This window comes from Acromyrmex echinatior, chromosome 5 (genome assembly GCF_024713525.1).
Source record: "Acromyrmex echinatior isolate Ae372 chromosome 5, ASM2471352v2, whole genome shotgun sequence".
NCBI lineage: Eukaryota > Metazoa > Arthropoda > Insecta > Hymenoptera > Formicidae > Acromyrmex > Acromyrmex echinatior.
This window is the reverse complement of record NC_141856.1, coordinates 16,439,370-16,454,703: the sequence shown is the minus strand read 5'-3', so window position 1 is coordinate 16,454,703 and position 15,334 is coordinate 16,439,370. Positions and strand designations below refer to the sequence as shown.

General features: G+C 29.2%; 4 protein-coding genes across 6 annotated transcripts; 2 read left to right on the top strand and 2 right to left on the bottom strand.

The window, feature by feature from the left end:
* Nucleotides 1-9: 9 nt before the first annotated feature.
* Nup154 (nuclear pore complex protein Nup154) lies at nucleotides 10-7,836 on the top strand. 3 transcript variants are annotated; one of them, XM_011059316.2, is made up of 27 exons: nucleotides 10-129; nucleotides 529-688; nucleotides 796-933; nucleotides 1,274-1,370; nucleotides 1,468-1,631; nucleotides 1,721-1,854; nucleotides 1,952-2,217; nucleotides 2,342-2,592; nucleotides 2,683-2,936; nucleotides 3,020-3,193; nucleotides 3,620-3,722; nucleotides 3,801-4,012; nucleotides 4,150-4,247; nucleotides 4,366-4,558; nucleotides 4,647-4,741; nucleotides 4,797-4,893; nucleotides 4,999-5,076; nucleotides 5,147-5,343; nucleotides 5,417-5,564; nucleotides 5,626-5,861; nucleotides 5,937-6,084; nucleotides 6,307-6,405; nucleotides 6,489-6,609; nucleotides 6,684-6,794; nucleotides 6,886-7,006; nucleotides 7,088-7,210; nucleotides 7,481-7,836. In XM_011059316.2, exons 2-27 carry the CDS (start codon nucleotides 544-546, stop codon nucleotides 7,614-7,616), a joined length of 3,939 nt encoding a protein of 1,312 aa, XP_011057618.1. In that variant the 5' UTR covers nucleotides 10-129; nucleotides 529-543; the 3' UTR covers nucleotides 7,617-7,836. The 3 variants fall into 3 exon arrangements, with proteins under 3 accessions (XP_011057618.1, XP_011057619.1, XP_011057617.1); XM_011059317.2 differs by having other exon boundaries at nucleotides 86-210; nucleotides 3,804-4,012; XM_011059315.2 differs by having other exon boundaries at nucleotides 86-210.
* Nucleotides 7,837-8,968: 1,132 nt separating this feature from the next.
* On the bottom strand, nucleotides 8,969-9,523 carry LOC105147932 (histone H2A). The gene has a single exon (XM_011059314.2). It carries the CDS (start codon nucleotides 9,421-9,423, stop codon nucleotides 9,049-9,051), a length of 375 nt encoding a protein of 124 aa, XP_011057616.1. The 5' UTR covers nucleotides 9,424-9,523; the 3' UTR covers nucleotides 8,969-9,048.
* A 2,938-nt stretch (nucleotides 9,524-12,461) lies between these two features.
* On the bottom strand, nucleotides 12,462-13,018 carry LOC105147931 (histone H3). The gene has a single exon (XM_011059313.2). The coding sequence runs from the start codon at nucleotides 12,931-12,933 to the stop codon at nucleotides 12,523-12,525; it is 411 nt and encodes a 136-aa protein (XP_011057615.1). The 5' UTR covers nucleotides 12,934-13,018; the 3' UTR covers nucleotides 12,462-12,522.
* A 144-nt stretch (nucleotides 13,019-13,162) lies between these two features.
* LOC105147930 (histone H4) lies at nucleotides 13,163-14,004 on the top strand. The gene has a single exon (XM_011059312.2). It carries the CDS (start codon nucleotides 13,247-13,249, stop codon nucleotides 13,556-13,558), a length of 312 nt encoding a protein of 103 aa, XP_011057614.1. The 5' UTR covers nucleotides 13,163-13,246; the 3' UTR covers nucleotides 13,559-14,004.
* The last annotated feature ends 1,330 nt before the right edge of the window (nucleotides 14,005-15,334 follow it).

Genomic DNA, 15,334 nt, shown 5'->3' with positions numbered 1-15,334 from the left:
TCTGTTGTGTCTAAATCTAGTAAATTTTTTACAGCTTGACGCGCGCTGCCTACGCCATGTCACTATCGGTATTGCCGGTGCCGGTCTGGCGCGAATGAGCGTTGTGGAGTGTAGTTGGAGAACTTGGAGGTTAATTGATTAGAGTTACACTTGAAGTTTTTTTGCTTACATCGAATTATAGCAAGATCATACAAATACAGTATCAAATATGTAATTATGTCAATTTATCTTATATCATTCTAAAACTTTTCAAAAACTTTACATTCTAATAATTTCAATAAAAGATACACATTCAGATTTAACCTATAATTTTAATACGTTGTCTTATTTTCGTAATTTTTAAATTAAATTATTTTGTTTTTTTGTGTATTAAAAGTATTGAATGGTTTTCTTGATATCAAAATAGCTATAAAAGAAAAATTTATTAAGGAAAAATTTATCTCTTAAGGTTTTTAAGATCTATATGATATTGTAACTTAAAATTAATTTGCAAATATTTACATATTCATATATCTTGTCTTTTTCTAGTAATATTTTTAGAAAATGAGGAATATGACGCTTACAGAAATGGAGCCTTTAAAAATGCATTTAGACTCGTTAGAGATGGCTGGAAAAATGGTAGATAAACATATTATTGCAGATAGCAATTTTCCATCTTTAATTAATCTTATGCGATATAATGTGCAAGGTAAATTATACATTGGTTACATAAAGAATTAGTACATTAATATTATAAATATAATTGTGAAGGATTATAATTATAATTAACAATTATAATTAATATATTCTCCATAGGTGGACCAACTGTTAGTGGTCTCGATGATCATGACTATCCTAATTTAAATGGTGCATCAATGACTTTAACAAATATTAATCAAATGAAGATGCTTAATAAAATTCCTTTGCCTTCTGAAGTCATGGAACACTTTGGCCGTATCCTTTCTAAAAAATAGTAAAAATAAATACTTTATTATGTATCAATTGTTCTTAGTTGTAAACTATAATAATATTTATAGTATAAATTGATTGAAAAGTTAAAAGTTATAAGTAAGGAGTATGATATGAATTATAGCCCATTTTGAAATTCCAATTCCAATAATATTCCTTTTTACTTACCACCTTCAAATTTCTAATCAACTTCTCATTACATGGGATGGATCTGAAATATGGGATGAGACTTATCAATTATGACTCGGCTATTTTTACATAAAGTCTAAATCATTATAACTGTTTTATGATTATTAAATATATTTAATCCTTAATAAAATTGTAGATATGCAATGTCATTGTATGATGGGTCTTTTCACAGAGATTTCAAAAGCATGGCTTACAATTGATAGTGATATTTATCTGTGGTCATATGAAAATGAGTAAGTATTAATATTTTGAATTTTATAAATATGAATTTATAAATTTATATACATGAAACTAAAATATTTAAATTTTTTTTGCTCTAAAATTGTATAGATCTGATGTTGCTTACTTTGATGGTTTAAATGAAACTATTATAAGCGTAGGCTTAGTAAAACCCAAGGCAGGAATCTTTCAGAGCTATGTGAAATACTTGTTAATTCTTACAACAACGGTAGAAATAACTATTCTTGGTGTGACAATACCCGATGCTGGAGGAGGTAATAATTTATAACAATTCTGTTTATTTGTGTTTATTAAGAATTATTCTTTAATTAAATTTAATCTTTTTTTTCATATATATCCACAGAAATGCAGTTAGTTCCAGAACCGATCTTTACTGTTACTACTGATGGAATAGGAATTACTACAATTGCTAATACTAATAGTGGCAGAATATTTCTTGGTGGTAGAAATGGATCACTTTTTGAAATATATTATCAGGTTAAAAATCTTTACCAGTTTAAAACAGATTTTATTCTTAGTTTTATTTTTTAAGTTCATTTTATTGTTCTGTATCAATGAATTTTTTCGCATATAGGCAGAGAGCAGCTGGTTCGGCAAACGTTGTAAAAAAGTTAATCATTCAGAAGGTCCATTATCATTTCTAGTGCCATCATTTGTCACTATGGCACTGTCAGAGGAAGAAGCTATAATACAAATATCTGTGGATGATTCGCGTAATATTTTGTATACTTTGGGTGATAGAGGCACAATTACGGTTTGGGATATTGATAATGGTGGCGCATCTAAAATCACTTCATTATCTCAAGCTTCTTTGGTTCAAAATACTGTTCATGTTGTTAAGTTAGTAATCTTTTATTAATGTTACATATACTTAATATACAGAGAGTACTTATATAATAACTAACACAAATAGAATTATATAATAACTAACATAAATAGAATTATTAAAACTTATTTTTTCCAGAACTCTGGATAGTAACAATTTTCGACCTCTTGTAAGCATATCAGCCATAATGGAATCCGAATCGATACATTTGAATTTGGTTGTTGTTGCGGCAACAGGAACTCGTTTTTACTTCAGTTGCACTTCAATTTCAAATCCGTCGAGTAGACCACAAGGTTTACAATTGATACATGTTAGGCTACCACCAGGCTATGCTGCAAATGCTCCAGTAATGAGACCACGAAAAGTACAAATGGCCTATTATCGAAAGGGTAATTTATTTTTTTATAATATATCTTGAATAACACATTCGATTTGAATATAATTTAATTAATCATTGCATTATGTAAAATATCTTATAGGGACCCTTTTTCTTGTTTGCGGTGGTGATACGGAAACAGCATGGTGTTTGAGTAACGATGCTTATCCATTCACAAATTACTTGGCTGAAACTCAAAGTATTTTGCCTCTTGATAGTCCAGCTTGGGCTATGGAGGAAATCATAAGAGATTCAGCTATACACATAGAAAAGCAAAGTAGTGCTCAGGGTGAACCTCCTCTATTAGTGCGCCAACATATGGAACCACCAAGGAAATTTATATTCTTAACAGCACAGGTATATATATGATATATTTTTATCATATCTATATGATACATGCACATATATTGGTTATTATTATTATATTTATTTTGTCACAGGGAGCGATAATCTTAATGCAAATCCGTCCTGTAGATATACTGAAACAAGTTCTCTTAGAACAACGTGGCCCTGATACTGAAGTAGTACGCGCATATTTTCAAACACAATCCTTGGAACAAGCTTGTGCTACATGCCTAATTTTGGCAACACTTGAGAGTTCTCAAAATGCTCAAGTAATGATATATTTTTATATATATTTATCAAATTTTACTTTAAGCGAGTGGAACTATATTATCTGAATTTGAAATTGCTCCATCCAAAAGTTGCTCTGTTAGTTTATTAGTCCCAATACTAAATTTATTGTAGTGAATCTTATGAGATTGCTCAAACTCCCCCTCCTTTAGATCCTTAGCTTAATTCTAGAATCTACATCTTTTTTAACTGTGCAAATTACTGTCATCAATCTCCTCTTATAAAGAGAAATATGGGAATAATCGAGATCGATACTTGGGATCCGTTAATTATGAATTTTCTTTCACACGAAACACATGTTATCATCTTTAAATTTTATTTATATTTTTTAATTTATATTGTTAATTTTGTTTTATACTATATATACTATGTATTATTAATAACAATAAACATTTTTTATGTTGTAGTTGTCGGAATGGGCAACTCGCGCATTCTTCCTATATGGTGGTCAAAGAATAGCAGGAATATGTGCTCCGATTGATATGCATTCTGGTTTCCCTACCATACCAGGTATAGTATTGTGTTCTCTTAGAATTAAAATATCCATATAATATTTCATTTATATATTTGATTTACATTTTAACATAGCAGATTTACGCACATCTACGCCCAGAGTGCCAACTTTCGATTCTAGAGTCCAACCCTTCCGATCACCTACGCAAATGGGGCTTACCACAGACATTAGTTTGCAACATTTTTCTGCTAAACATAGCGGATTGTATTTGTATGTGGGAAGAATACTTCGTCCTATATGGAATGTAAGATGTATAAAACAAGAAACAATAAGTAATAAAAACGTGGTAAGTAATTTTAGAGAAAAATTATTTTATGTAATTTTTTTTTAAATATTTCCTCGATTGTCTATTCTGAGACAAATTGTATATTATTATTTTTATTTTTGAAATTTTAATACACTTATAAAATATATTTTATTCAGATTTCCAGTACAGTACCAGCAACACAGATTGCTTGGATCTTAGGTCATTTGCAAGCACTTAGATCTTTCTTAAACAGAAATACACATATCACAAAACAGTATGTATTTTCTAAAACATGATTTTTTAATACAATAATATATATATATATGATATGATTTTATTAGATTATATTAAGCTAATTAGGAAGTCAACTAAAACAAAGTATACATATACAGACAAAACACAAGTAGAGGTTTAACAGACGGTTTTGAAACAACGATGCAAAGTCATTTTCAAGAACCAATTGTAGAAGAAAGAAATTCCTTGGACGCTTTAAAAGTTTTCATTACCCATGCATGTGAGGTTTTGGGTTTATGGAAAATATTATGCGAAAATCAGCTAAATAATATCATCAACTGTCTATCAAAAGTAATTTAATTTTTTTTTTATTAGTTTAGCTTACTGGAAGATGATTAGTTTTTTATTTTCAAGCTAAATCAAAATGTTGATCTTTCAGGATCAAATTACTCAATTTTCTACAGCCACCTTCAGAGATTTGATTTTAATAGGTCACGAAATATCTTCTCTACTCATCGTTCATTTGATTGATAGGTAAGTTTATAAATTTTGTACAAATTTCCAATAATTTATAGTTAATATTTTGCAGTTATCTTGGGGATAACGCATCAGTGGATTCTGTAAGTGCAAAATTAAGAGAAATCTGTCCTAATTTATACAGAACTGAAGATGCTGTTTGCTCCAAGGTAACATAAATACTTTTTTTTAATAAGTTATAAACTTATCAATATTTATATGATATAAGAAATTATATTATAGTATAATAATTATGACCATTTTCGTAAATTTAGGCAAACGAAATTCTCCTGAAAGCAAAGAGTTGCACAAATCCCGAGGATAAAGAATGTTATCTTCAGTCTGCTTTAATGGTACGTATAATATTGTCTATGCAATAAAAAACAATATTTAATTTTACTCATTTATTGAATATCTACACAGCTTTGTAAAGAGGTAGCACCGAGATTGAATCTGAATGCAGTGTGTCAACAATTTGTCGCATGCCAGTTCTACACAGGTGTACTTGAATTGTGTATTTGTTGTGCAGAAAGGATAGATCCCAACAACGCTGCTTCACATTATTATAAAAATAATGAACCTATAGAGGATCAAGAAGGAAATCTCGCTTTTACGAAACGGTATATAACAACAGGATATATCTTTATGGATAACAATAAATAATAATTTAATATATTTTTACATTATTTATAGTTCAGAGATTTATAAGGAATTTACCACGATGTTAGATCACTTGTATCACCAGAGCATTTCTAATCCTTTAACGCCAACTATACCGAGCAAACCAGGACCTCCTTTACAAACAGCATCGACTGCTGTTGTAATACCAGCGAAAGAAATTGTATGCAATATAAATTTGTTTACATATTTGAAATGTATTATAATATTAATATCTTTTTTAGTTACATGAGATCATAGACGATGCACTACATGCACCATGTGAGACTCTTCATTCCTCGATTTATACTTGGATGATAGACAGAGGGCTTCACGGTGAATTAGTTGCTTTTGCTGCACCTTCATTAGAAACTTATCTCAATCGTGTCAATGCGCCTGAATTACTTTGGCAGTTTTATGAAAGAAACAAGAATCACGCTGCTGCAGCAAAGATCTTGGATTCTTTGGCTACCAAAGTCGGGTATGCATATATATTGCTTGTAATATATAATCTTTTGGTAAAGATATAAACATTTATATTCATTTTTTTTTATAGAGCGGAAATATCACTCTCAAAAAGAGTCGAATATTTAGCACGTGCGGTTGTATGCATGCGAAGCGATCAAACTGGATATGCTCCTTACCTTGGAATTTTCTTACGCGAATTAGAAGATAAATTAGAAGTAGCTAGAATGCAACAGCAGGTACATATTTTAAGCTGTTAATTATGAATTCAATACTTTACAAAGTGGAACATCTATAACTTTACGATTTAAATCTTTCTTATGCAATAATTGAAAAATATTTTAAAAAGAGAAAAAAATAATGTAGGTTGTAAAGTTCTATGTGCCATTCATGTTCTAATATTTAAATAAATTTAATGTATTAAATTAATTAATAATTGTTTTCTCAAATGTGTTTAACAGATACTTGAGATTATCAGTAATCAGCAAAACCTGTTCGATTCGATGATAGTTACAGATGCAAAATTGAGATTAAATTCTTCATTACTTGATATTACACAGGTTTGTAATTTTGACAAAAGTATATTATTTTTCATTTAAATCTTATTTCTCCCTGAAATTATTATGTACAATATTAATTACAGTTATATGAAGAATATGCAGAGCCTTTACAACTTTGGGAATGTAAACTAGCTATTATTCACTGCTCGGGTCATCAAGATGACATGTTAATTAAAGGAATTTGGACCAATATAATTGATAATGGTATACAGTTCGCATATTTATAATATTTTAACAATAGTTTTCTCAACTTTCTAATGAATGCTTAATGTTTATAGAATTAGAAAATGCAACGGAACCATCGAATGAGGATAAAATAACCATTTTAATGTGCAAAATTAAAGTACTTGGTCAAGAATATATCGGATCACCGCATTGTTTCCCAATTGGTAATTATATTTTATATTTATTTGATTTTATATTGATAATAAAATTTTATGTTAATATTTCTCTCAATTTTGTTTAATTTTTTCGTTTTAGATTTTTTAGTAAAACAATTGGAAATGAAGGCATGTAAATATAAAGTAACTAATACTAGTATTATAACTTCTTTTTTGGAATTAGGAGTAGCAATGGAAGATCTTTTAGATATTTATGATAAGTAAGTATATTAATTGCAAAATTTCAGCGTTTTGAAAAAATTGCAAAATATTTGTTTCATGCTCAAATTGTCTGTCTTTAGAATGATTGGTAAAAATACCCGTATTTGGTTAAATGAAGGTAACGAATTTCACTTGATCGAATCAACAGCGAACTTGGTAAATCATTTCATAAAAAACATGACTGTAACAAACAATTTTGTCAGGTGCGTATTCTTTATAATCTCGATTATAATTCCTTGTACTTCATATTGCAGAGATTAGAAATGAACTAACACAAAAGTCAGATTTTTAAAATTAAATCTGACTTTAAATATTTTAAACAATATTAAATATTTCATTTTAAAACAAAAAAGAAGAAAGCGCACAAAATATAATTTGATTTAAATAAAAATAAATAAATGTTTTTATTTTTAATTGCTAATCAAAGTCATAATATTAAATTTGATACTAATTCAAAATTTCCTTTACTACAGGAGAAAGATAATAACAAAGTGTCAAGATGTTATTTCGAAATGTTTAACAACTCTCTTTAGTAAACCTAATGGTGGAGAACTCGAAAGAGAAATAACAAATTTGCGTTCAATTCAAAGTATATTGAATCGTATGTAAAGCAACTTTAGTATGTACATGAAGAAGAGTGTATACATGTATATACACATTATCATGAAAAAGAAGAAAGCCTTGTGACTTCTAATTTGATACTTCTTATTTGATACTTTTTTCTGATATAAAAAGCAAATGTTATTTATGGTACTATCATTAAATAAATTAATTGCTCAACTTTTGAATGTTTATCAAGAAATAAAATTTACACAATTTATTCCAAGTAGACTATTCTGTATAATCTTTTGCAAATTTGTAAATTCTAATAATACTATATACTATATACTAAATAATAATATAAAATTGTCAAATATATATATATATGTGTGTGTGTGTGTGTGTGTGTGTGTGTGTGTGTGATGTATGTATCTAAAATTATTCCTTCATTTATTTAGCATTTCATATAAAATATCAAATACACTTTATACTTACATTAAATCAAAGCTGATGAAATAAAGTTGTAAAGTTAGGAATGCTAATTTTACACAAGACGTAAATAATGATATAAAGAAAATATTTAAATATTATGTACAAAAGATGACAAAATTTAAGTAAATTTGCAGTAAAATATTAATTTGAAAAGTATCTTTATTATCTTCTATATTTTTTTTAGCTTAACTTGATTCTAACAATAGAAATAATTATTAAATAAAATTTTTATATAATCAATAGCATTAATTTTGAGGAGAATCAACTATTAAGGTTTAGAGGATATTTAGAATATTTTTAGTGGTAGCAGTTCAAGGAATGTATACAGATTGAATAAAATTAATGAAATAAAATTTAAGAACATTAGTTTTATGCAAGATGTAAGTAACAATAGGTGCTTTCCATTCGATTACACAAGCGTCGTTCAATCTTTCTTGACATTTAGAGAAAGTGACAGATAGAACGACACTTGTGTGTCGACTTGTGTTATCAAATGGAAAGTACTCAATGTATAATAATATTTAGGTATTACATGCAGGATGAAAATGTAAGTTATAAATTTGGAGATGAAGTCCACAAGATATTTAGAACAATTTAGAACACTTTTACTTGAATAGTTTTACGAGGAAATTAAGGAAATGTATTTAAAGATATTTATATATTTTGAATAAATAAGCTTATATTACATAAATTGCTTTTTATATTCTCTTAGGTTATAATAAAATATTTCAAATGGCTTGTGTTAGAATATGATCATTAACATACATTTACAAACTATTGTCGGAAATAAAACATCTGTTCTCTTAAGTATTCTTTTGTATTTCAGTATCGATTGATATCTATTTTTATCAACTACTATACAAATGAAAAAAAACGGAGTAAATTGTACATGCAGCAAACGGAGAAGAGATCATATCATCGTATGAATATTTTGGGGCCCTGAAAAGGGCCATTTGTTATTTGTTGTGATTGCAACCAGAGATTGTTGTCTCACATAGTCAGTTTACGATTATGCTTTCTTTTCCGTTTTCTTCGGCAACAGCACCGCTTGAATGTTGGGCAAGACACCACCTTGAGCGATGGTTACACCAGATAGTAGCTTGTTCAATTCCTCGTCATTACGGATGGCGAGCTGCAGGTGCCTCGGAATGATTCTTGTCTTTTTGTTATCGCGAGCTGCGTTACCAGCCAACTCCAACACTTCGGCGGCAAGATATTCCATCACGGCGGCCAAATACACCGGTGCTCCAGCACCTACGCGTTCGGCATAATTTCCCTTTCGCAATAATCGATGGATACGGCCTACGGGAAATTGTAATCCAGCTCGGTTGGAGCGACTCTTCGCCTTGCCTTTAATCTTGCCTCCTTTGCCACGTCCAGACATCTTGACGACCTAATCCAGCGACCAAACGGTTTCCGTGCGAACCGAACGATAGCAGAACGCGTTATGAGGGAACGCTGCAAAACTAGCTATATTTATAGGCAATGGCGTCAGTAATGTTTCACCAATGGCGTGTGAGCGAAGCTGCTATTGGCTGAACGCTGATATGACGGTTAATATTTAAAACTTTCAACGTTTATTGCTATTATTATTCCTTATTTGAAATAAAATACAAATAAATAAAGTATAAATAACGGTTTAGAAAAAAATATTTAGATTAATTAAAATAATAATTTATGTGATTGATGCTCGTGTCTACCAATGTAGATCACTTTAATCTCAATTTAAAGATATATATGTCTTTTTAAATTTTTATAATTAAAAAAAGATGAAGAACTAATTGAATCAATTAAACTGCATTGATAAACCGGCTTATTAGATATTAATCTTTGATAATTTAATGTTTGGAAACGTGTCACGTATAAGATGTACATGATAGTAAAATAATGCAAAATTCCATTTGAATTTTGTATGTAATGGTCTTAAAAGACTTTATGATGAAAATATGTAGAACGCTTATTAAGAATTTATTAAATGCTATTAATTTAAGAACTCAAGATCCTACAAATTTACATTGTTTAGAATACTTTTAATATTTTAAGTTGATTTTCGAATACAAATAATACTGATAAAATTATATCAAACTCGACTTAAACAATTCTTTATTACAATAACAGACAGAGAAATTATGAAAATAGCATTAAATATATTTATAATATACTAGGATTTATCGTATTACGCTTCGATAAGATGAGTTAACGAAAAATTAAAATTTATAAACATGTTTTGTCATACCGATAATTGTAATAATTGCATGATGATAATTAGAAGTTTCTGAAATTGTATTAAGAAATACGTTTAAATTAAATTTAATTAATACGCTAAATTTAAGTTAAGTTGTATATTTTAATGTTAATACAATTTTTTAATGTCTTTTCAATATAGTTTTATTTGTTACAGTTTGTATTTTTCTTATTGTTGTATAGAATTAAATAATCTTCCTTGTGTTGTTTCGTGCTGTATTCAGTATTTTTTATTTAAATCTCATCAATGTTTATAAATTATAATCAATATTTAGAAAACTTTTAGATAACATTTTATATTCAAATGTCAATAGATATAATGTAAATACAAAGAACATAAGATAAATAAAAGATTCCGAAACGTACAAAAGCCTAAAAAAAAATCTTACAATAAAATCAGCAGCACACGATGTATGTTTTCTCGCTTGATTGCTTGCATTTTAGCAAATTATTAGAAATTATGCATTCCGGGTAGCAATCGTGTAATTTTGTTTTACAATGGAAACGTGAAAAGGAACATTTTTATGTATACACATTTTTATGTATATATGTATATACATGTATACAAGGAACGTTTATTTTTTCACCCTACAGAGAAAGTTATTACATGATCACTATCTTAGGGATCAATCATGTAATTTTTTGTTTAGAGTTATGTTCACATTTTTCCATCCGAATAAAGATGTGAAAAAATATCAATGTAAGCCAAATAAATTAAAAGAAGAAAGATATAAAATTTGGCCACGAAAGAGATGGAAACTAAGTAAGTGGCACGAGTAAGATATTTAATAAATATAAAAATTTCATGAGACTATTCGAAAAGGTCAGATGCATCTCGCTTTGGGCATTGCGTCACCTCGATTATTTTTTTGAAAAGCGTTGCGCGGCTTTGACTATGCATTTGCATTTCCTAATTCTTATGGCCGCAGCACAGACTCTTGCATAACACATAATGCATAAGCGAATCAACTCAGAATCATCAGAATCTTTTCATTCTTCCCTGTCCATCGAAGATCATCGCAGTGGCCCAGTTCAGTCATTTGGCTGCGAGGCTAATAAACCAAGAAGAAGAAAAAGATAAGAAAGTAATATTTAAGAGGAAGGAAAGTAAAAAGAATGAGATGATCGAGATATAATAGGTTAAGATAGAATAAGATATGTACATTAAAGAGTTTGTGCGACATAAGTAGACATGCATAATAACGTGAATAAGATAGAAATATAAGACAAGATTATAAGCAGAGGGAACTAATTTTAAGAAGAATGAAAAAAAAGAGCACAAGAAATCATGGAACAGAAAATTAGGAAAGAGGAAAATTAAGGTATAAAAAAAAAATAACATTGGCAGAGGAGAAAGGAAGTTGTTTCACAGAGATTTATATTAGGAGAATCGTGATGATGTGTTTGGATGGCGATGAATCGAAGGATTAAAAGCACAAGGAAATTGAAGCAGTATTGAGAAGGGCATTGAAGAAAAAAATGAATGAAAATTGAAGATTGTACAATAAAATAAATAGGAATTTAGCTGCAAGATATAAAGTACAAATAAAAGTTATAAGTCGATAGAAATAAAGAGAAAAAAATGTGTGTATATACAATTTTTAAAGCATCTTTAATAAAAAGAAGTAGGGAAAAGATAAAGAGGTTAAGAGGTGTATTGTAGATAAGACAGAAATAATGACAAAAATATGCATGTCAAGATTGGTACGTTAAGGATAAAAAAATAACTTAATAATAGTACAAAGGATAAACGAATAAGAATAAGATAAAAAGTGTATCGTCTTCTTCTTGGCTTGTAATGCTGAAAATATTTACTAATTGAGTCTTCATTGAGTTTTAATTTTTTTGATAAGTCTGTTTAAAAATATTTAAGAATATTATATATTTTCATTGAAAGATATTAAAGCATCTAATGTAAATGTAATTATAAGTTGTTTATCTAAGTTACAATTCAGAGAAGTTAAATATTTATGAAATATTGTATGTATATACTCCACGAAAAAAGCATTTTTAATTTCAGACTTATTAAATTTATGATATTATATGCGGGTTTATAAATTGTTTTAAAAACTTTAAACACTTTCTTTAATAAATATATTGGAAAAAAGTATCAGAATAACTATTTAAATCATAAATAAAAATCAGATGTATGCAAATAAGAAATATTCGTTTGAAAAATTGTTGGCCCTGAAAAGGGCCGATTAAATATCTTTTTATAATTTATTGCGCTCGCTCGCAATTAAGCTCGCTCGCCACGGATGCGACGTGCCAGTTGGATATCTTTAGGCATGATGGTAACTCGCTTAGCATGAATAGCGCACAAATTCGTATCTTCGAAAAGACCGACAAGATATGCCTCGCTAGCTTCCTGAAGAGCCATTACAGCAGAACTCTGGAAGCGAAGATCCGTCTTGAAGTCCTGAGCAATCTCACGAACAAGTCGTTGGAATGGTAATTTCCGGATTAATAACTCTGTACTTTTCTGATAACGACGGATTTCACGGAGGGCCACGGTGCCAGGCCTATAACGATGAGGTTTCTTCACGCCACCGGTAGCCGGAGCACTTTTCCTTGCAGCTTTCGTGGCCAACTGTTTGCGAGGTGCCTTTCCTCCTGTCGATTTGCGAGCGGTTTGCTTCGTACGTGCCATCGTAAATCCGATCAAATTTTATAGAGCGAAATTCTGCGTCAAGAGAGAACTCTGTGTCAAACTGTGAGTTGGCTCGGACTGCTCCGGTCTTATATACAGTCCCGGAAAAGTGCGCCGCGCACTGATTGGTCACTGCTTTAGGGGTGGGAGAAGCCACCAAGATAGACGGAGAACGCTCCTATTGGTGGATGCCGTCAAAGTGGGGCGCGTTAGAGCAGCCAGGGAATAAAATCGGCTGGTTTCTGAGATGAGCCACCAAAATCGTTTAGCACTTTTGCGAGTATATACGTACGACGGTTAAAAGCAGATCATCATGACTGGCCGCGGTAAGGGAGGAAAAGGATTGGGAAAAGGAGGAGCAAAGAGACATCGTAAAGTACTCCGTGATAACATTCAGGGAATTACCAAGCCGGCCATCCGTCGTCTGGCACGTCGTGGCGGAGTCAAACGTATTTCCGGATTGATTTATGAAGAAACACGTGGTGTACTGAAGGTGTTCTTAGAAAACGTTATTCGTGACGCGGTTACCTATACCGAACATGCAAAAAGAAAGACTGTGACTGCCATGGACGTCGTCTACGCCCTGAAACGCCAAGGAAGAACCTTGTACGGCTTCGGCGGTTAAACATAGACAGTTTTTACTTGTATACAATCGGCCCTTTTCAGGGCCACCAAAAATTTCAAACGTTGTATTTCTTGCTGCAATTTTTGAGACTTAAGATTTAGAATTAAGATAAGTATTAATGTTCAAGAAGACTAACTTTATATTCGTATTCTTTATTTTTAAATTTTATAATATGTGTATTGCATCCATCTTTCATGTTCGTCAAACATTTAAAATAAAAAGAAAATTAACGGGTCTATTTTTTCATTACATTTTACTTTCGAATATATTTTTAAGTACTTTTATAAGCGGTAAATCGATTCGTTTGCAATTTCTATGTTGAAGGAACATTTCTACGAAACGATCTCCATGAATATGAAATAGATATCTCGAGAATAATGAAAAACAGTTACAAGATAGAATGTATTTATTTCAGTACTTTAATAAAAAAAGACTTTACAATTCAATCGTATTCGTTTATTCCATCCTTTTGTTCGCATACTAAACAAGTCTAACCTTAAGAAAATAATGTAATTGCACGCAGCTATTTATAATAAATTTCATAGACAAACGTCTGAATATTTTATAAAACATGTACCAATTATTATATAATCTAGTTTAAATAAAATGTTTGAATATTTTTGAAGTTATAAAAATATTTGGATATTTTTAAAAACTATTTAGAAAATAGTTTCTCTGTATTTTTTTCACGTTCAACAAAATTGATTTATTAATATTTCAAATATTTATTAATATTTTAAATAGAATACTTTCTTTTAAACATAGTGCCATATTGCAAATAATTTTTAAAAAATATTTATTTTTAATATTACTCCAGTTATTTCAACATTTTACGGTCTTTATTTCTGCACGTATTGTACGTAGGTATTTAAATTATCTTAACGTCTAAACATTTAGCATAATTTTTTCATCGAATTTTATTATCTTTTAAGAAAAAAACAAATTTGCAAAGAAAATTTTAAAACTTGTCATTTTATATCCTTTCTTCGTTTTACATTCTAAAATGATAAAGTAATAATTGTTAAATAAACGAGAGCAAGGATTACGTAGCAATTAAGGTTTCGTAAATATACTTTTACAACAAATGATAAATATGATTTTTTATTTAGAGATATGAATATCTTTTTCTCTAGCATTCGATTATAAAACCGGATTTTTAAATAAAATTGAAAAATTTCAATAAATCTTGGTTTCAAAAAGTAATTTAAAAATTGACAGAAAAATATATATCCTGATCATTATGACTGCAATTAAATTTTAATTTGTTCGTAAGATCATTTCGGAAATATTTACATAACAAAATAGCTCTCTTAAAAGTCAGTATGAATTTAAGATATTGGAATAATTTCGAACTGTTAGCAACTAAATTCTTATTGCTTATCTTGCTTATTGATTATTTAAGAAATAATGTCACAAAAATTAATAACAGAATAACATTAAGAATTTATATATATAAATTCAGTGGCACACACACTACCGAATTAATATACATTAAAATGCTTCAAAATAACATCTAAATATAGTAAATAATAATTAAATATAACATAATATAATAAACTTCGACAATGAAATAAGAACAATGAAATAATACACGAATATTCAGTTAAATAATGTTAGAATATTATTTAATATTTAATCGATTAAATTACTTATATGTGTTAATAATCAGTGTAATATAAGTTATGTAAGCGACGGAATTCATCACAGACTATTTTAAAGTATTTGAACTTAGTAATTTTGATCAAAAATATGAAGTGTTCAAAAAATAAAAGTTAC